Source organism: Carassius auratus, chromosome 31 (assembly GCF_003368295.1).
Source record: "Carassius auratus strain Wakin chromosome 31, ASM336829v1, whole genome shotgun sequence".
In the NCBI taxonomy this organism is placed as follows: Eukaryota; Metazoa; Chordata; class Actinopteri; order Cypriniformes; family Cyprinidae; genus Carassius; species Carassius auratus.
In genome coordinates this window covers 5,570,733-5,593,606 of record NC_039273.1, presented here as the reverse complement: position 1 = coordinate 5,593,606, position 22,874 = coordinate 5,570,733, and the positions used below count along the sequence as shown (strand labels likewise).

Here is a 22,874-nt window from a genome sequence, read left to right as displayed (position 1 = left end):
TACATTTGTCAGGAAAGAAACTGTTTTGGGTGAGAACTAAACTGCAAAAACAATGTACAATGTAACTTCTGAGACTATGATAAATAATCATACGTTAGTTGCATTGTTGAATACATATTTATTTATTTCTCCAGTAACCCAACCAGACATGTTTCTCTGGCTATTTTTAATCTTGCTGTTTTAAATTCAGCTGCTTTTTAGTGAAGACAAAATCAGCAATTATTACGAGATGTCAATAAAAAACAACTTGACTGTCCATCTTGGTTTGGGTTTGTCAAGCACATTTTTTTTAATCAATATGTATGAACAGTTACAACTTTTTATCAGTGGCCAAACTAGTTGTGGCAAAGTCTGAGCCAAGTAAAGAGCGGAAAGTGCTCTGAAACTCTTCTCTCAGTCCATGCCATCCAAAACCGATTTATTTTCAGCTGGCAGACTCCTTACTGCACCTGACAAGGCATGAAGTGAATGGGGCAGGATGTTGCACTTAAAAGAAACCGGCTAAGAAGCCAGCCATGAGGAACATGTCAGTGTTGGTCAGAAACAATGGAACTGAAATTTTAGGAGAAGGATACTCTTCAAGTGGACGTCATAAACGAAAAGTCCAACGAGATTTTTTTTTTTTTTTTTTAATCGCAAGAGATTTGGAGAAATGTAACTACATCTACTGCTCACCATTGGATCATCTGCATTGAATGGGTGCCATCAGAATGAGAGTCCAAACAGCTGATAAAAACATCACAGTAATCTACAAGTAATCCATATAACTCCAGTCCAGCAATTAATGCCTTGTGAAGTGAAAAGCTGTGCCATTGTAATAAATTAATCAAAAATAAATCAATGCTTCTGCTAAAATAGTCCTCCATTTTTAATATTGCCTTCTCCAGTGAAAAAGTTGTCTTGTCTGAATCAGGAGAGAAATATGCAAAGATCAAGCACCTTTACAAAAAAAAACAAAAAAATAAGTTTAAAAAAAATGTATTGGTGGATTTTGATGTGAGAAGCTAAAGCTTAAAGTTAAAATGTCTTCATGATGAATTTGTTTATCACATACACACATATTTTCACTTCACAATACATTAGTTGATGGCCTGAAATCATGTGGATTATTGTTGTCAACATACTGTCATAGTGATGTTTTTATAAGCTGTTTAGATTCTTACTCTGATGGCTCCCATTCACTGCTGAGAATCCATTCCTGTGCATGTAATGATGCATTGGAAAAAAACATACTGTTAATTTGAAACATGCTGAACCTACTATTGGGGCGTGTTGTAAGTATATAATTGCCACAATGCGAAACTGCAGCTTATTGAAATTTCTTTTGACAACTAGACCCTGCCTCTATTGGGCCACACGTGAGCTGTTGATTGTTTCTATACATTTATCATCATGGTAAAATATATTCAATATTCCAGCACAGCACAATGGCACTCGCTGGCGGAAATGTGTAAGTGCAGGACAGAATAATCCACCCAGTGCACCCTCATATAACTGCTCGCTTTGAGATTTGAGCAGACAGAGCAGCTGTTTCCGAGCACTCATAGGAGAAAGTCACCGCTGCTGCAGTTTTGCTATAGCCTACATCACTGATACCTTCATTTCAAACCCAAGATCTACAGAATGGATCTCTCTCAAAATACATTTCTGGTAAGTGTTTTTCAAACTGTAACTGTCACAAAAAAAGTAACCATTTTAATGCATATTATATAGATAACTTGCATTGGTATTATCTATTCAAATTACAATTAAACACGGTTAATAATAACGTTTATTATATGCTCTGTGGAAAAAAATAAACGCTGATTGAAGGACTCACAAATCCCCCAAAGAAGCTTAAAATAAATTCAGTATACTGTTTACAGATATTTAATTTACCAAGAAAGTTAGTCAGGGTGCATTATAGACGCGCGCGATTGCGTTCGACATGGTAACCATAGCAACAGTAGGGCGCCAGAACACTGTCTCAGTATCCTCGTCAATCGGTCAACTTGAACACTGATGTTATAACTTTTCATATTACAAATATATCACATACAAACTGTAGTGATTTGTTTAAAATGTCTTTTTAGTTAGCTGACAGTTCGCTGACTGCGATAGGCACCATTTGGATTGAGCAAGACTAATATCAAAAAGATAGCAACTTGAAAATGTATGAAAAAAATATGAACTGTCTTGAAATTATTATTTTTTATTTTATTTTGCAGTGAACGGGGCCTATTTTTTATTATAGACATATGGTGCTAAATGCACATCATAACAGCATCATTACACACATGTGTAACGATATATAACGCGTGAGAGCCGCCACAGCAGCGCGCTCGGACGCGCATTTTACGCACAATGGAGAGCCTGCTGAAAGAAACGATCTTCTGGCCCTTCAACGACTCCTGGGCCAATTCAAGCAGGGGAAACGACAGCAGGGGACTGAACCAAACCGTAAATCCTCTGAAGCGCAACGAAGAAGTGGCTAAAGTCGAAGTAACCGTGCTTGGGTTGATTCTGCTGCTGGCGCTCGTCGGCAACCTGTGCGTCCTTGTGGCTATCCAGGCGAGTAAACACAGTCAGTCGCGTATGTACTATTTTATGAAACATCTGAGCATTGCTGACCTGGTGGTGGCGGTTTTTCAAGTTCTACCCCAACTTATCTGGGACATCACCTTTCGCTTTTATGGACCAGACTTTTTGTGCCGCCTGGTGAAGTACCTACAGGTGGTTGGCATGTTTGCGTCCACTTACATGCTCGTGCTGATGTCTATCGACAGATGTTTGGCTATATGGCAACCTCTGCGATCCCTGCGCCGACGAAAGGATCGTTTTTTCGTACTGGCCTCTTGGATTATAAGCCTGCTCTTCAGTTTGCCACAGGTGTACATCTTCTCCCTCAAAGAGGTGGGTGACGGGGTGTTCGACTGCTGGGGGGATTTTGTTCAGCCCTGGGGCGCAAAGGCTTACGTTACATGGATTAGTCTCACAATCTATATCATTCCTGTAGCCATTTTAAGCGTTTGTTATGGACTTATAAGTTATAAAATATGGCAAAACTTTAAGCTTAAGACCCGGCGCGACCAGTGCCTGTCGTTGACCCCGCGGCCAGCCAAGGGCACCGCGCTCTCCCGCGTCAGCAGCGTCAAGTTGATCTCCAAAGCTAAGATCAGGACGGTGAAAATGACCTTTGTGATCGTCCTGGCTTATATCATCTGCTGGACGCCGTTTTTTTCCGTTCAGATGTGGTCTGCCTGGGATCCAATGGCTCCAAGAGAAGGTAATACAGCATGTTATTTGAAGATTTGTAGATGAATATGCCATAATTAGACTTGATAAAATGTGTATAATACATATGCATAAACATTTAAAATGAAAAAAAGTTGTCATTTTAGCCTAGGAAAACACCACTTTGTTACTCCAAATTATTGCAAACTTAAGGAAATTTCCTAGAAATAAATCACACTTTTCAAGCAAAGAATTTCTCAAAATTCTAACGAAAAGTTTTTTGTTACTTGTTATCTAAACCCGAATAGAAATATCTCTGTCATGTTTTTCTTTTTTAGAGAATTGTTGTTCTGAAGCGAATATTACTTTTTTTCTAGTTATACTGATATTTATATAAAAAAATAAATATAATAAAAAATCCTTATCCAGGGATTATAAACATCTGGTAAAACCATGGAAATTTGGAGCCCTTGGATACTTTTTTTGGCCCATGAAGGCAGGCCCTGATCATATCCATTTATATTCATGTAATCTGCGGGTTGTGTAACTTTCTGGTCTATGAGTTTAAAAAAGCATGAGAAATGTATTATATGGAAATAAAACCAGATGTTTAATGTACAGAAGAGTCTTGGGTAACCTAAGATATACTAAATCCAGTCACAGATAAAATCTAATCAAATATCTACATTTTATACTCTCCATTGGAATGGTAGTCTTTCGTATTTCTCTAGTTGTCTCTTTTTAACTTTATAAACACTGTGCCCTATAAAACCCACTTACTGTTACATTAAAAAAAAAAAAAAAGTTATAAATGTAAACTCTTTTTTTTTTAAGACTGGACGACAGAAATGCACAATCAATGCACAATTTTCTCTAATTGAAAAGAAAAATATAGTACAGATATTTCAAATTATGTTCAAGAGAACAAATTAGAGACTCTGGACTTCAATCTTATGAAAAATATTATATAATAACTATCGTAGCTGAAAGACAATGATCTAATAGACTTGAGCAAAAAAACTGAAATATTCAGATTTAAAATAATTGGAGGTTCAGCAATAAGGCATTGAAAGGACAATATAGAATTGTCAAATCATTTCTTACCAATGCTTATGCCTTTTACGATTTGTGGTGTTATTCTTTCTGTGCAACACAACAGTGTTTTTTTTTTTTAAAGAATATGTTGAGGCAACTCTTTTCCCTAATGACAGGTCATAGTGACCATGGTTTCAAGCTGCAAAATAATTTTTCAGTTTTGAATGAACAGTTCTTTAAATATAGTCAAGTCAAGTCACCTTTATTTATATAGAGCTTTTAACAATACAGATTGTCAATGAAGCTTTACAGTATCAAAATAGGAAAATAGTGTGTCGATGCAAAAAGACACAATATACCAAGCTGCACATCATCAGTCCATCATGTAAACTTATTTTAGAGACAGAGCCTGTTCTTACCGACAGCTCTAAACGGCATTGTCATTAAACAGATTTCATTTTGTAAATTTTTTTTGGAGAATGACTCAGTCTGCAAATTTGACCCGACAGAAACTCGCATCCTGCTGTCCCTGTTACAATGAGGATTTTCAGAACATCGACCGTGTAATGAATACACAGATTTAAATGACCATAAATGATGCTGTCCATAGTACATTTCATTTTATTGGCCAACAACATTATGAAACCTGATGATAAATTATTGTAGGATCATGTTTTTTTTTAATCCCTCTCCGGAAAGATTTATCTATCTATCATCAGCAGTGTGGAAAGTGCATAGATACATAATCATCATATTTAATAGTCATGTGCATGTCACTAACTTTATGCCTTGTCTCTAATAGCTATGGCGTTCATTATTGCGATGCTTCTGGCCAGTCTCAACAGCTGCTGTAACCCCTGGATCTACATGTTTTTCGCTGGTCATCTGTTCCGGGATCTCATGCAGCGCTGTCTTATGGCATCACTCTGTGGCTGTAAGAGGCAATGGAGATCTAAGAGCCCTTCAGGCACGGGTGCAATGAGGAGCACCAGCAGCCAGAAGAGTGTGACACAGTCCTCTACTACATGAGAGACAATTGGAATACATGCAGTTCATATGACCATAGAACAATAGACAGAACAACAGAACAATAACATAACATAAGCTAAGGAATAATTTCATGTGATTTTTACAGGTGTGGTGCAGATCTCAGTTACATTAACCATGGATATTCTCCAGTCCTCTTTAGCCTAAAATGTGTATCTTTATATAAGCACAGCTTGAGTTATTTGCATCCATCTAATCTTCAAGGCAATGTTTTTTTTTCTTTTTTTTTTTGTTGTTGTAGGGAGTCATTTACATGTGTATGCTCAAAGGGACAGTTCACCCAATAACAACATTTACTGAAAATGTACACACCCTCAGGTCATCCGAGATATAGATGAGTTTGTTATTTTATTGAAACAGATTTGGAGAAATTAAGCATTACATCCCTTGCTCACTAGTGGCTCCTCTGCAGTGAATGGGTGCCATCAGAATGAGAGTCCGAACAGCTGATAAAAACATCACAATATGACTCCAGTCCACTCATCATAATTTGATTTTCACATCATTTGCAGATCACATATCAATGGGATTAAAGAATATTTGAAGAATAACTTGGTGCTATTTTCTTTTGAAGCCATGCAGAGGGACTACAGGAGTTACTTTAAATAATATTTAAATTAAAAGCTACTGCATGAATTTAGAAGACTTTGAATTGCCTGCATTGTTGTACTTGAATGGACTTTCATGGTGCTTACATGAAGCCTGACAACATGATAAAACAATATGCAGAGATCAGTTGGAGAAAAAAAGTCATGCTGATTTCGATGTGAGGGTGAGTAGGCTATAAATGATGAGAACATTTTCATTCACTGTGACTATTCCATGGTTTTGATGTTCAGCAGTGTTCCTTTACCAGGTTATTTTTTATTTTTTTTGTAGAAATATCCTGTAAATATTGTGCACGCAGCAGCTCATTCAGGCTGTGATTCATTTGAAGATAATCTTATATTTATTAAACTCTTTTGTGTTCTAACAAATGTATTTGTGGATATGTGGATATATGGATATATGAATGAACATGATCGATCTCTGATGGAAAATTTATTTACAGAATATAGCTTTTTTTGTAAGTGATTTTAAATTTGAATATACTGACAAAACATTCCCATTTGTAAAAAGAAATGTATTGACGGCTATTTCCGCGTTTGAATGTGCATATTCTCAAGTTAACGCATTAGCTAGCTTCATTTATGATAGTGCATACTCTTATAGTCTGTGTTCTGTTTACTTAACCTTTTTAAGATCTTGTGTTTTTATAATTTCACTAATGTTATTCTTATGTTAATACGATCTGTATGACCTTAATGTCTTTTTTTTTACGTTTCTGAAAAGGATCAGGTGACAGGAGAGATCCACGTGAGGGCGACATGTTTCAGATCTATGAGGCAAACAGAGCAGCCAAATAGTTTGAGAGTAGGGAGACAAAACTAGACAAATAAAGGATGGATTTATTGTTTATATTTTAAAATGATGTTTATAAATTTTCTAAACTTTAAAAGGCAGATAACCATATTTTTGCACTACTGTACCAGACAGCACTGTTCTCTCAGCTTGGCATCAGTGCAGTACCTCCAGTTCGCCGCTGTACTGAAACTAACGAAAAAATGGTGAGTTTAAGTGAATTTTTTTTATATTTTAAGAATAAAAGATATTAAATGATTGCTTTCCTAACATCATTCCTTGAGGCATACAAACATTGTTTTAAATTCAACTTACTGCTCTTATATTATTTATATATTTTATACAAAATTTATATTTACATGTTTACAAAAGCACTGTCAAAGTTATTTATATTTACGTTTACAGAAACACTGCAAAGTTATTTATATTATCCACATCACTCATAACACTATGTATATTGTACTGTATAATATCCTAAATTAGAAAGGAATGATATATATATATATATATATATATATATATATATATATATATATATATATATATATATATATATATATATATATATATATATATATATATAGACACACACACACACACACACACACACACACACACACATTGATGTGGGACATGTTTGAGATAATATACATCACAAAACACAATGACCAACAGTTTTAGCTTACTTTTAGACTGTATTGTAGCTTAATTGTATACGGGTTAAGTGACATGTAAATATAATATCTACATTGATATACTGTATTATGCAAAGACCAGAAGCTTTTGGTTTATAATACAGCATCTTGATAGTAATACAGTATGATATAATAATGAAACGTTTAGGATCTTACCTGTAGAACATTATTTCACCGTCTGATGCAGCAGATCTGCCCAAGCAAAATCTCAGACGGACAGACAGTTCTTCCTCCTGTTTTCTCAGTTGTTCCACTTCCTTTCGGAGACCTTCAGTCTGATATAAAGAAAGATTGGTATGGGATATGAATAATAATCATGCTCCTGTTGCTGGAGGTCCATAAGCACAGGATCTTTGTTCAGTGGAGGGGAAGCTTCTCTCCCCTGTGCCTTGGTGTTGAAGTGGAGTAGTTGTTTTACTCAAACAAAGGGGGCATTGCACCTTCCTTCAGTAGACAGCGTCCTGAGGGAGTCGATGGTGCGATCAAATCATCACTCTTATTAAAGTGACGACTGGAGACTCTTGTGTAAGGAATGATATTAAAATTCTCACGTCTGATATAAGGAATCCATTTTACACGTTTCCTTGTCTAAAAGGAAAATATTGAAACTAAACCCATGTTTTTCCAACCTTAAACCCGTGAAAGTGTACTGGAACGGCAGTCAAACCCGTGACTTCCCACCCGTGAACTCATACTAGATCGATGTACTCCGAGTTCTGATGTCATACAGCACATGAAACAACAATGGCAGCCCCTACGAATATTGCCTACGGATGGAGTGTTTATGCAAGTGGTACACGTTGAAAAAGCTATTTTAGGATAATGTAACGTTGCAATACAATTAACAAATAGCTACAATTGCTCAGGAAGTTTGGCGTGACTTTCCTGGAACAGTTCAAAGTCGTTAGTCATGGTTTGAAATCATGACTTAGAGCTCAAAAACCTGCGCGGAACGCAGCATAACCACATAATTATTACACCTTGAGGATGTCACATAATGGGACCCAGCAATGATAGACGTTGCACCTTCACGCCTAAGGCGCTTGAAGCTTCTTGAACTCATAAAAAAAAAGTTATTAAACGTTGTATTATGAAATCTTATGTTACTATAAAATATTTAATATGAAATATTTTTTGTAATAGCTATTTAATCAAAAAATTGACAGAAATACCACGCTATTACAATTAATAGACAGTAAAAGGGCTATTACAGCAGCTTGCTATCAAAGAATGCTAAACCGGAAGCTCGCGTACAACTGAGATTTTAGCGGAAATATGTAGGCAGTTCTTCTTTTATAGTGTCCATTAAAACTGAGTGAAACTAGTCACATCACATATTTAGATTTGGAAAAAATGAAAATATATATTGAAATAATGTTATGTCCATGAAGAGAGAGACTGTAGATTTTAATTATAAATTCCAATACAAATTCTTCATACAGACTCAGCAGTCATATCTTCAAAGTCTAAATGGGAATACAAGCACATTCAAACCTCGTTATAAATTTGCAAATGTAAAATAAATAAATAAATACATTAATTAATTAAAGGAGTTCCTTTGATGAAAAAAAGCTAGTTCCAAAGATCAAATTAAGCAATATTATAAATTACTTATAAGAAAATTAGACAAACTCTTCAGCCAAATGATAAATCTGTCACAGGAGATGTTTTCTTCTCAATAAATAACTAAAATAAAACAAAATAAAATAAAAATTCCCAGAAGTGGTCCTGTCTAAAAACCTCACACATTACAAATGGAGACATACTGACACCTAGTGTTGAAACGTTTCTTATTCTGTTCAGCTTGAGAACACTCGTGGTAATAAATTTTTTTTTTTTGTGGAAACGATAATAAAATCCTCAAAGGAGAGGGAAAAATACTTTTATTTAAAATATAAATCTTTTATAACATTATCATTTTATTTATTCATCCTTGTATATACATTATAATTTCCAAATTTCACTGGAAATTTAATTTAGTTTCTTCACAACAATTTAAAACGGTATTATCTTGACTGTGCCATACTGACCAATGACATCCCTCTTCTGTTTGGTTAAAATTGTGTCCACTGTAAATTTGCTCACATTAGGCTGGACTCTCTATTCTGCAATTTTCATAAACAGAACTTGTTTCATAACATGATCAGTTAGAGTAGCTCTCAACTCATTTAAGCATCTTCAGTATAGCTTCCTCTCACCTCTCCTCTTGCTCTTTCCACAGCCCTTTCACTCTTTTTCTCTCCTCTTCCTACATCTCTGCTATTTCTCTTCCTTCATCTCTTTTCCCTCCTCTGCGCTTCACCTCTTCCTTCTGTTGCCTGTCCTTTACACCCACTCCACTCTTTTGAAATATCAAAGTCCGCCCTCAAAGTTTAAATAGCACACAAGTTTATATTTAATATTGTAAAGACATACACAGCGAAAGAGAGCAAGTCAGGCCTGTTTTATACCACACCAAATTTATTCTATTTGTTTCACAGTTAAATTCTGGCCTGTTGCTGCTATGAATCACAAGTTTGCTTCTAAGAAGTGAACCCGGGTGACGAGATTTGACTTGGTTAGTGGTTAAAGTGAGGGTTGTGACATTCTTCAAATTCATCACTTCTTTTACAGTAAAGCAAGCCGGTGTCACACACACACACGTCACAAATCCATAATAACATATATAGCCTGATAAAATGGCTAAAATGGTGACATATAAACTGATTGTTACCTACATTAAAACAACAACAACAAGTGAACGTTCAGACGCTGCGCCTTAGGCGTGCCTTGCACATGTATGCTTCCGCCATCAAAACTTGCTTTGTAAACGGTGTAAAACAGTGTTTCCTAAAACAGTGTGTGGCCACAACATAGTTCTCCTTTTTCTATTCACAGGAACCCATCATCCTCCTACCGCTTCCGTCAGTTATTGCGCGTCATATAGCACGAAAGTTCGCGTCGGCGGGCGGCTCAACAATCGATCATGGTTCCTAATCTCCCGTGTATTATTCCTTACGTGATGGACATAATTTAAGATATAAGTGTGAGCGGGATGCAGGACACCAGAGGGGCTAATTATGCCGTTGTCATGAAAGTGGACTGATCGAGGCACTTTTTTAAGGTAGGCTATGTGTGCTGCGCAATGGAAACCTCAGTCCTTAGTTAAGATTGCTACATCATTTTAAACTTCCGTAGGCTATTGCTTTTTGTGTAAGGCACCTTAGACTATTTGCCTAATTAACGGCATCTTTATAAATGACAGCGATGCGGTACATGTGGTGTTACTGAAAGTGTGATTGCTGCTTGAGCGTGATTTCCTTTATAAGGCAATCTGTCTTCGTTCCTTCTGGTAGAGAGCGAATGGAAGGTGACAGGGTCAGAATTATGCAGGGTTTGAGGGTATGACGCTGTCATTTAGGTTTGAATCTCCAGGAAGACAAAAGAAAATGATGTATGTGTTTACAAAGTTAGAGATATGCTTCAATGGAGCTTTTAAACATTTTGTTCAGTAAAAAAGTCAGCCAGCGGGTGAATGTTCGTTCAGTTATAAAAGTAACCGTATAGCAACGGTACAGCGCTCCAGCTATTTTACTTACTTAATATTCGCCACAGAGTGTTTTGCATATTTTTGTTGTCTGTTATGCTGCTCACATTTAACTTTTTCACGTTCGTTAAAAACGCTCGGGTAAAAGAAATCAGAAATCAGCAACAGGCTACAGACAGTTTTATATAACTCAATTGGCAAAACATTGTCATTATTACTTTGACACTTTTTATATGTTTTTATATATGACAAAAAGTGTCTTGTTTAAAAAGTATTTCAGATTGTTGACAAGCATCAATAGAAGTTCACATAAAAATCTGCTTGCCCATCAGAAGGTAGCCATAGCAACATCGTTTAAGGACTTTTCACTGTGATCCTCTTCAGAATGGCCAAACATAAACATCACATTTACATATTTTAAATATGTTTCATTGATAGGGACGCTAAAAACAATTAGGGTTGATAGAGACGTCAATCGCTCCCTGAAAAATAATAATAATAATAAAAAAAAAAAAACTCTATGCAAGCCATAGTTTACACACTAACCAGATAAACATTAGAAATCACCCACAGAGGAGTGATGTGACAGTAGAAGTCTCTCCATAAAATATAGTTTTGAGATATTAAAGTAAAATGACACATTTGGCTAATTATTCTGCATTTCAAATGACAGTACAGGAATTAATGTGAAAGATCTAACTGCGTAGACATTAATGTATTAGTCATTAGCATCACGAGTTTCTGTAAAGCTGCTTCATGAAGTATGACAATAAAAAATTAAATGTTTATTTTATAAATATAACAAAGCTTACACAAAATCTGACAATATGTAGGCCTACCCTTACTAAAACGTAGTATACTTCAACTTTATTTTACTAAGGTTCAAGTATATTTTAAGTATACTTTATGTAGCAAGTATTCTATACAAATATCAGTGTTCTAGTAGTATACTTGTAAGTGTGCAGTTTAATACTCATTGGAACTAAATTTGCCCACTTTCTAGTATATAAAAGTGTACTTTTAAGTATGACAGTTGCAAACATTGAGGACACTACTAGTTTACCTCTATGTTTGTAGTTTGTACTGCAATTATACTAAAAGTGAACTCATAGGTATACTGATAGTTTACTAATTAAATACTTTGTACACTTTGAAGTACAGTCTCAGTAAACTACTAGTTTAGTAGTTTTATACTACAAGTATACTCATAAATTTTCTTTAAGTGAACTTTACATCATATTTTAAGTATAATACTATGTCCCTATTTAGGTTTTAATGTGTATATATTTTGTTACATTAATATCTGAACATACAAAACATCCCGGTATCTGCTTGTAAACAAAAACATTTTATTCTAGCTTCATGCATTCTTTTTTTTTAAACTATATTGTGTTTCATAAAAAAATAAAGAAATAACATTTTGAACAAAAAGCTGAAAAAAGACTATGAACCAAATTAAGAATGATAATCAAAATGTAGATGGAGTCGATCAACACCCTAAAGCTTGACTGTAATTATTACCTCTTCATCGGTCAACATTTTATTCCATAACCTTACAGTTTGGATGCTGTTTCATCTCAGATGATCGTGCTAGATTACATGTGTTAGTATCTGGTGTTTCTTTTTCTTCTTCACTTGTGTTTTGTTGGAAATTCTGTGCTGAAAATGTGTACTAGCGCCCTCTACCGTGTAATAATGAAAACACAGATTCTAGGAGTATAGTTCAACTATATTTAGAATTTCTGTAAGTATAAATCAAGTGTACTTAAATGTCATTTTAAAGGGTTAGTTCGCCCAAAAATGAAAATTATGTCATTAATAACTCACCCTTATGCTGTTCCAAACATGTAAGGCCTCCTTTTATCTTCGGAACACAGTTTAAGATATTTTAGATTTAGTCCGAGAGCTCTCAGTCCCTCCATTGAAGCTGTGTGTACGGTATACTGTCCATGTCCAGAAAGTAGGGATGCACGATAATATCGGCACAATATCGGTATCGGCCGATAAAAGCTTAAAATGACCATTATCGGTATCGGCCGATATGAATATTTCATAGCCAAACCGATATTCTCCAAGTGAAATAATTGACCTGTTTTTCAGATGTGAATGTCTGTCTACATTTGTAAAATAATAAATTTATGGTAGAATCAGTACAGAAGAGATACATGGATTTCTCTTCAGTAAAATTAAAGTTTAAATATATCAGTATATATTTGTATATATATCGATATCGGTATCGGCATCGGCCAAAATTATTTTGAAAATATCGGCATATCGAATATCGGCCAAAATCCAATATCGTGCATCCCTACCAGAAAGGTAAGAAAAACATCATCAAAGTAGTCCATGTGACATCAGAGGGTCAGTTGGAATTTTTTGAAGCATCGAAAATACATTTTGGTCCAAAAATAGCAAAAACTACGACTTTATTCAGCATTGTCTTCTCTTCCGTGTCTGTGTGAGAAAGAGTTCAAATCAAAGCAGTCTGGATATCCGGTTCGCGAACGAATCATTCAGTTCACCAAATCGAAGTGAATCGTTTTAAACGGTTCGCATCTCTAATACGCATTAATCCACAAATGACTTAAACTGTTAACCTTTTTAATGTGGCTGACACTCCCTCTAAGTTCAAACAAACCAATATCCCGGAGTAATTCATGCACTCAAACAGTACATTGACTGAACTGCTGTGAAGAGAGAACTGAAGATGAACACCGAGCCGAGCCAGATAACGAACAAAACATCGACTCGTTCACGAGTCAAGAACCGTTTCTGTCAGACGCATTCGATTCGTTAACCAAGGAGCCGATGATACTGCGCATGTGTGATTCAGCGTGAAGCAGACCGACACACAGAGCGTCTGAACTGAACTGATTATTTTGGTGATTGATTCTGAACTGATTCTGTGCTAGTGTTATGGGCGCGGGTAAACCGAAGGCTTGAATCAAGGGCAATCATCACCAATGACGCCATTATGTCGAGCACAAAAGAACTGGTGAACCGTTTTCTTCAACCGGTTTATTGAATCAAACTGTCCGAAAGAACTACTGGTGATCCGAACACCGATGCAACCGGTTCTTCACTCGTGAACGAGTCAGTCTACTGTTCGTTATCTGGCTCGACTCAGTGTTCATCTTCACAGCAGTTCAGTCAGTGTACTGTTTGAGTGCATGAATTACTCCGGGATATTGGTTTGTTTGAACTCAGAGGGAGTGTCAGCCACATTAAAAAAAGTTAACATCTTAAGTCATTTGTGGATTAATGCGTATTAGAAATGCCAACCATTTAAAACGATTCACTTCGATTTGGTGAACTGAATGATTCGTTCGCGAACCGGATATACAGACAGCTTTGATTTGAACTCTTTCTCACAACAGACACGGAAGAGAAGACAATGCTGAATAAAGTCGTAGTTTTTGCTATTTTTGGACCAAAATGTATTTTCGATGCTTCAAAAAATTCCAACGGACCCTCTGATTACACATGGACTACTTTGATGATGTTTTTCTAACCTTTCTGAACATGGACAGTATACCGTACACACAGCTTCAATGGAGGGACTGAGAGCTCTCGGACTAAATCTAAAATATCTTAAACTGTGTTCCGAAGATAAAAGGAGGCCTTACATGTTTGGAACAGCATAAGGGTGAGTTATTAATGACATAATTTTCATTTTTGGGCGAACTAACCCTTTAAGTATATTTATGAGGAGTACATAAAACCCATTTCTCTGAAGTACATTAAAAGTAAACTAAAAGCATACTTTCCTATTTTTAGTTTAAAAGAAGTATACTAATAGCACACTTGAATAAACCTCTCTTCGTAAAGGTATATTTGCCACACTTTACATTTGAGAGTGATTTCAATTTCAATATTTGTTACCAGTTTTAGTGTAGTCTAGTATGTTGCTCAAACTTAGCTTAGACTTAGCCAGTCTCAGGTTTAGGTTTAATAATCCTGCAAAGCGTTTGCTTGCGGCAGGTGGCCAGAGAGATGGAGAGTCCTTCTAAGATTGAGAGGCGCCATGCGTGGGCAAGCAGCCGCCGCAAGATTACTGTAAGAGATGCAGAACACCACAGCCCAAGAGCAAAACATCAGCCTCATCTCTCTCTCCAAGATGACGTCTTTGCGGATGGTGAGCATCAGGTTAATGTTTAATGTTCAGCTGTGTCAGTAGGTTGATAATATGTAAAGGAGCTGCATATCTCATTTCCTCTTAAGCATGTGAATTGATGCTAGTACATAATGCAACCAATATCATTTATGGCTTCACTTTTAAATGTTTTAGCTCAATATTTTTTTCATTTGGGAAATACTTAGCTTGAAAGCTGCACTTGTGTAATCTTTATATAAATAAAACCCCACTTGGCTTGAAACTGTTCTCTATCAGAATGACATTAATGCATTTTTAAAAATCCAAAAACTTTTTTTGGGACCGTTGTATGCTTTAAGTATATTTGTTTTAAGCAAAACACAATCAGATAAAAATATGTTGGACAATAGATTGGGATGAAATAAAATAATAAAACTAAATTGTATTACAGCTTAATCAGGTCACTTTTTTATAACTGCCACTCTCAGAGATAAATGGCAGACTACAAACAGTACACGGTTACCAGCAGATAAACAAAATTTCCAAAACAGAGAGCTCATTTACACCTCTCTCTCTCTCTCTCTATCACTCACACACACACACCCATTCTCAAAAAGACAGGCTAAGATCGCTTTGTGCGTCTTTATTTTGTTTCCACAGGATGCTCTGCTGGAAAGATTGAAACCTGGCTTCAAGGTTGTGGGTGAGTGTTTGTGTCAATGCTTTCTATGAAACACAGGCATTGAGTGTCAGTTGCAATACAATAACAGCAAGTGAATGGAAAACCACAAATGTTCTTGGGTTTATTTGTTGAAGGTCATGCAGGTTAAAAACACATCAATCTCTGAGGGTCAAGAACCATGTTTTGCTCTATTTACAGATTGTGCTGAGGAAGATTCCGTTTTCAAATGTTCCCTTTCTGGATCAGGAAAATAGTAGATAAAACTTGACATTTTTTGTTATTGTTTCTCACCGTTCAGGCTTTGGAAGTTCCTGCTAGAGAAGGCAAAAAGAAAGTATTTTCAAATGAATTTCAAAATTCAAATGCATGTTCAACATTTAGGTCATTCATTTTTATTTTTTTATTTTTTTGTAAATATATTCTACAAAGCCTGTAAATAAAATTTCTAATCACATTCATAGCAGCAGTAGTCCGAACAAAATCAACAATGCTTACTAAGCGAGCATAATTGTGGCTTCTTAAGACCTTTTTTCTGACAAGTTGCGATATATCTTTCTAACATTTGTTTAATAAGTGCTAGTGGTACATATTGCCACAAGAATTGAAAGATGTGCTGTGTGCGTCTCTATTTTTATCACAGTATTTTACTGCATGCCCGCATCCCACCCACAGACCTCTGCTGATTCACACTTGATAAAAGTGAATTTTTAATTTATTTTTCCTTTCTTATTTTCTTTCCTTTGACTTCTCTGTAGGAATGAAGCCACTCCTGCCAAAAGCAGGCACCTAACAATAGGTAGGTTGAGGACGAAACAAGTTGGATATTGGATTCCGATTAAGTTTTTGAAAATAAAGGTTTTGATAGAGTTTGAGTGATAAAGTTTAAAACCTGCCTAATCAATATTTTTACATATGTAAGTAATGAGCAGGCACACAAAATCCATAGACTTTTTTCATGTCTAAAAGCATGATCAAATTAGCTAATACATTTAATAAAGAAACATGCAAGAACTTAAAAATGATGAATAACAGCCGTTAGAATTGTGCTAAACTCCCACAATCTTTTTGGAGACCTCAGCAGGTGCAGGCTTACCAGTGATTTATGATTAGAATAGCCGATGGACCTTTGCTCTATGTCTAAATCCCGGTCACATTTGTAAAATGTTATTCTTCAGGCTCTTTGAAGACAGGTCCCAGCTTTGATGATGATCTGAGTTTGGGTGCAGAAGGTGAGTGGAAACTACACAACAGTAACTGTAACTGCTATAATGAAGAAGTGGTTAGAGCTGTATGTGTTTTAATTTGGTTTAAGAACACAAATATCACCTTTAACAAACAGTTCTATTTTATGGAGTCGAAAAATGTCTGCAGAACTTTGATTGTAACCCCCAGGTGTTATATTCCACATCAATGCAACATATTGGATAACTGCTAATTAAAGGCAATTTTGTGCTAGACCTTTATGCTCCCACATTGAGTTTTGAATAATGGGTTCTTTGTGATGACAAGCCTTATATACTGTATTTAGCGGCACTGCATTTATGTTTGAAAGCAAAAGATCAAACAGCATTTATTTGAAATGTAATATTTTGTAGCATTGTAATTGAATTAACAATTACTTTTGATCATTTTAATGCATTGTTGCTGAATAAAAGTACAAAATTCTTTACCAAACTTTTACATCTGAATTATTTATTTCACAGCTACTGCATTATATGCTGCATCAGGTGCACCACGGTTTAGGTAAGTAATAGGCTGATTGTTACTGCCTCCATTGTCTTGCTCAAGGTTACTTATTTGTATTTCTTCCTTTCGTTGTATTTTTTAATGGATTGTTTGTGTGTCAGCAGCACACCTCAACAGAAGCTCAATCTGCCATTGTTCAGCATGGGCCAGAGCGTTGCATCCAGTGCTTTCTCAACCAACACCAATAGGACTGTTTCCAGGTAAGAGCATGGATGAAACAGAACACACTGGAAAAATAGTAGTTCATGTAGCTGGCCTGTTGGATGAAGGTTCCCACTTAGATTCTGGCAAAAAATAGCCAAAACACTTTTCTCCAGCATGCATTTTACTTTCATTCTCAAGATGGATTTGTGCTTCTGATGTGCTTCTAAAGTCAAACTGTAAATGGTTTTAGCAGAGCTAAGCAAAGTGTTCGGCTAGTTGCAAATGTAGAGTGATGCATGTAGTAAATTTATGTGTCTTGCATGACAATAAGATCCTGTAATATAAATAACATGTACAGTATGTGGCCCTCACCGATAAGTATGCCAACTGCTCATTTTTGTTTTTCCTGCATTATTCAGTTCTAACAATAGCACAATGCTACACCCCTGTTGGTATTTGAAAGCATAAAATTATGCAAAAAATTCAACAAATAAACATGAAAGGGATGAAGAATTAAGGTCTTCATGAATGACAGGCACTGGATTTCCATGGGCATAGATTCCATGAATGTCTACCTGAACCAGAGTTCACTTTTCACATTTCGTTTGCCATTCATGACATCTCATGAAATTCCCCAGTGTGTCTGAGATCCTCCAAATGCGTGCTGAAGATGCAGAAGAGACCCTTTTCCAATTGGGTTTCGGATGCGAGGAACCGCAGGTCACTGCCCGAATCCCAGTCCGCTTTTTCAACTTCCCGTCCCACCTAAGAGGCATCAACTTCCGCCTCTTCCTTGAATCCCAGCTCTCCAGGATACGCCAGGAAGACCCCTGTCTTTCATTAGCAAGTAAGGAATTAAGAGTTTCAGAATGCTGCTCGTATTACATCTGTAAACACATTCCATCAAATTCCAAGTCACATTCCATTACCTTCATCATCATGTATGGTTTTTGCACAGGTCGTTTCCGACAAGTAGAGGCATTGACGGCAATGGCCAATGCCTTCTATTCGCTGTACTCCCATGTTTCCCGAACGCCACTTCAGAAGCTTGCACCACCCCAGTTAACCTTCACCACCCCATTTGTGGAGAGGACCATGTCTCGAACCAGTGTCCGCAGTGAACCACGCTCCCCTGTTGAAAGACTAAAAGACACTATCTCCAAGATGTGCTTGTATACAGGATCACGTGGCTCAGACTCCTCGTCTCCAAGCAATTCACCTCGCAAGCGCAAATGCAGCTTGTCTGACGTAGTTGAGAAAAGTGCAGAAAATGACAATGAAGAGTTATGTCTTCAAATGGGAGTAGATGATTTGGAACAAGACTTGGATTGGTTTATAGAGAGCAAGAAAGAACTCAAGGAGGAGACATATGGGGAAAACACTGAAAGGACTGATTCCTTCGACCATATACCTTGTCAGTCATTATATGAGATGACAAATGAAAACCGACACAACTTAGGCAATGCATTAGCAGAGTGTACACCTTGCCTAGATCCAAAACCGGAGATGGACGTGAAGTCCAAAGGTTGTACCCTGCATTCTGTTCTCTTGAATAGCTCCAGTGTTACCATGGGACCTGTTCCTATCATTGCCCATGATATCATATGCCCTCAGGTTGTTGAATATGTGAATCAGGCACCTTATCGCTGCCTTCACACAAATAGTATGGATATCAAAAACTCGCCATTTGCACACCAGACTACATATAAACCTTCTGTAAGACAATCAAATGCAATTAATTTACCAGAGTCAGAGTTATGTCAGATCACAATCACTGGATGGGAAGAAGACACTACCCTTTCTAACAGAGACAGACAGGAGCAGAGTTCATCCAACATCAAGAGGTTCCTAAGTCCAGCTAAACCACTAAATCAAAGCAAACAAGGCAACTCCTTTGAGCTGGAAGAGGTACGCTATCTCTTATCATTTTAATGCATTTCATGTCAAGAGCAGTTGCCTACACAGATTCTCCCGTTAGACGTCATTTACTGAGTATTATTCAACTCTATTGCTGAATCCACCTCCAGACTTCCTCTTTTTATTCCACCTCTGCATAGAAATTATAATCTGACTTGTTGTCATTTATAACACTGCAAACTGTTGCGCTTTCACTTTTTGCACTATTACAGAAATGAGAATTGTCATCATTTACTCACCCTAATATTGTTCCAGAGCTTCTGTTAAACACAAAACAAGATATTTTGAAAAACGTCTGACAAAGTGAAAACATTTAAAACATTCTTTAAAATATATTTTGTGTTCTGAAAAACAAAGTCATGCAGTTTTTGATTGTCATGAGGGTGAGTAAAATGATTTCTATGATACTACTGTCATTCCTTGATTAGGGGAAAATTGTAAGTTTGAGGCATCATTCATGCCCGATACACAAACATGGATAATATAAATGTCACATTTAAATACTTAAAAAGGACAGTTCAGTATGAGGTTCCATTTGTGCCAAAAATTAACAGACTGCTTTGCGCTTTTAATGCACATTTCTCCTTGTCTACAGTCATTGCCTACTTGTTCAGCTAAATTAGTATGTTTCCTTTTTATTGCTGACATATCTGCTCGCTGTAATGAGTTTACCAAAGGAAGTCAAATAAACATGTCCATTTATGTTGATGTGTATATCCTTGGTTTATGTTGTATTGTTTTGTCATCCTTATGTTGTCTTTACTCATGTTCTGTTTTGATTACTGACAACTGTAAAGTTTTTGGTTTCATACTCTCTGCATATTTGCCTAGGCTGCTTAAGAGACTGTCTGCAAATCTTACTCACACTGCAAAAACATACATTAAGTCAAATCATTAATTCAAATAAATAATTTTTACAAGGTTATAATAAACGGCTAGTGGGCAGACTAACCATACAGTATGTGCTTTTGCCAGTATCTCATTTCATACACATACAGTACTCTTGTATTTTAGGGAAAAAACAATAATTCACCTAGATATTATGTTCAAATTACATTTGCTATTGGGCTATATTCTTATTGATGTATTGCCATTGTGTCCCTTTAGAAATGTAATGTAGTTTATATTGAGAAAAATTATGTACAGTACAGCATTATTTAAAAAATATATATTGTAATTCACCAAAAGTTTTTTTTATGTTCCAAAGGTTGTAGTACATTACTATTGACCAGACTGACTAACTTCAGGTGAGATCTTTCCAACACCTCAATTTAAGTACAGTACGCTATTCTTTTTTTAGAAGACAATTACTGTAATTCACCAAAATGTTTTTTTTTTCTCGCTCAAGTTTTAAGTTATGACCAGGCTGACTTACTATAGGTGATATTTTGCCAGTACATCCCTTCATATATGTACAGTACAGTATTATTTCAGAAAACAAATAACTTATTCACAAAAAGATGTTCCTCAGTTGTTGATTTTTTCATGTTGCTAAGGTTTGAACAACCTTTGAAACATGGGGGGAAAACGCTTTCAGTGAATTAAAGTTTTTTCTTTTTTTTAATATACTGAATATTTATGAAAGGAGGTATTGACAAAATATCACTAGGAATTTTCAGACAGCCTCTTAAGCAGCCTAGGCAAATACACAGTGAATATCAAAGCTAAAACTAACTTCACCACACTCAGGAAGCATGAAAGAACAGGACAACAGTTAGAACGACAGAACAGAACTTTAGTAAGGATGACAGAACAATATGACATAAACAGAGGACATACACATCAACATATACTAATTTAGCTGAACAATGACTGTAGACGAGGACAAATGTGTAGTACAAAGCAGTCAGTTCATTTTGGGCACAAATTGAACCTCATACTGAACTGTCCTTTTAAGCATTCTAATGTGGCATGTACTGTATCTCATCCATGTTTGTGTTGTGGACATGAATGTTGTCTCAAACTTACAATTTCCCCTAATCAATAAAGGACAGTAGTATCATAAAACTTTGGGGTTGGCTATTATTTGACTTTGGCCAGTAAGCATATGAACATATTTTCAAATGCATAGTAAACTAGCACTGAAGAAACATGTTTTGGAAAGGAAAACGGCACTCTGGCAAAGTAAAAATCTAGTTTTCTATACTGTGTTGTGGGATGATCATTAAGTATAGGGTTTCAATTCAGGTTCACAGTGCAGAGGAAGAGGAAGCCACTTCATCAGAATTCTGCTCCACAGTCACGTTAGCGGTTTCGACGCATCAACACAAATGTAAGTAGCATGAGTAGTCCTTATCATGATAAGAACTCATGAGGCAAATTTGAACCACTAATTTGACTAGTTCTTGATCAATTTAGTAAAATAAATTCAGTTGAACAGCTGATAATCAGCAAAATAAGCAAGTTCACAGAAAGCAGCATGTGTTAATGTGGTGATAGAGGGAGGTGTGTTGCGGACTTGTTAAAAACACATTGTATGCTGTAAATTGGTCTGGCTGATCTTGTCAACCTTATCACATTTCAGGGAAACAACCTAACAGGAAGTCGCAAAAAAAAAAAAAAAAATCTGCATACTTTTTTTTTGGGTTCACAGAAACAGTTGAAAACGAATTGTGGTGCTTTGACTATATTAAATCATCAGTGTTATTTTAAGCATTGTTTCTCTTTCCCAGCGTCGCCCCTGCGAGGGGACAGTTTTCAGTCGGATAGCAGTGGATATGCTGAAGAGGATGTGCACCATTCCCTCTTAACTCCAGAGAAAACATAACATTAAATCTCAGGCTAATGAAGCACAAAGTGTGTCTACTACTATCCTTGAAGTGATCATGAAATGGTGTTTGCTAACCTATCTTTCTAAGTGGACTTGTCCATCAGGAATGAACTTATCTTTGGGATAGCTTGCACGGATAAGCCATGCACAGTAAAGACCAGGAGCATGTATGAATGTTGCTTGCATGTTACTCTGTGAAAACCTACAGCCTAGAATAATGCATATAATCTGGTTTTGAAATCGTTGTATTTGTTTTAAGCTTCTAAATTTGTGCACTTTTTGGTTTTCTTGTTCAGATGGATGACCTGCTGTACACATTGTCTTTATTTGTAATTCCACAATGGTAATAAATAATTTATTTGAACTATTTAGTTTTGGTAGACTGGTTAAGACAATTCTATGATAATACAGAGGTGACTCAGAAACACAAAATTAATGATTTGAATACAGAAATGTTGTCCATAAGAAACTCTTTTCATTCTCACTGAAACCCAAGTTTGTGAATACAAAACAAGCGCACTTTTTAATGTTCGTTAGCATAAACATTCTTCTTCAGATCCACTGCTGGCATAAAAAAAAAAAAAACAATCGAACTCTTAAGTAAA

The 22,874-nt window shown here is 36.1% G+C and overlaps 2 protein-coding genes across 3 annotated transcripts; both read left to right on the top strand.

The window, feature by feature from the left end:
- The first annotated feature begins 2,219 nt into the window (after window positions 1–2,219).
- Window positions 2,220–6,332, top strand: LOC113050311 (isotocin receptor). The gene is made up of 2 exons (XM_026213153.1): window positions 2,220–3,265; window positions 5,051–6,332. The coding sequence occupies exons 1-2, from the start codon at window positions 2,344–2,346 to the stop codon at window positions 5,275–5,277; spliced, it is 1,149 nt and encodes a 382-aa protein (XP_026068938.1). The 5' UTR covers window positions 2,220–2,343; the 3' UTR covers window positions 5,278–6,332.
- A 3,921-nt stretch (window positions 6,333–10,253) lies between these two features.
- On the top strand, window positions 10,254–22,636 carry LOC113050309 (protein TESPA1-like). Of its 2 annotated transcripts, none has more exons than XM_026213150.1 (11): window positions 10,254–10,494; window positions 14,899–15,052; window positions 15,671–15,713; window positions 16,448–16,488; window positions 16,868–16,921; window positions 17,396–17,435; window positions 17,543–17,638; window positions 18,221–18,429; window positions 18,541–19,490; window positions 20,707–20,746; window positions 21,687–21,771. In XM_026213150.1, exons 2-10 carry the CDS (start codon window positions 14,911–14,913, stop codon window positions 20,725–20,727), a joined length of 1,596 nt encoding a protein of 531 aa, XP_026068935.1. In that variant the 5' UTR covers window positions 10,254–10,494; window positions 14,899–14,910; the 3' UTR covers window positions 20,728–20,746; window positions 21,687–21,771. The 2 variants fall into 2 exon arrangements, with proteins under 2 accessions (XP_026068935.1, XP_026068934.1); XM_026213149.1 differs by lacking the exon at window positions 20,707–20,746 and adding an exon at window positions 22,172–22,636 and having other exon boundaries at window positions 10,264–10,494.
- Window positions 22,637–22,874: the final 238 nt, after the last annotated feature.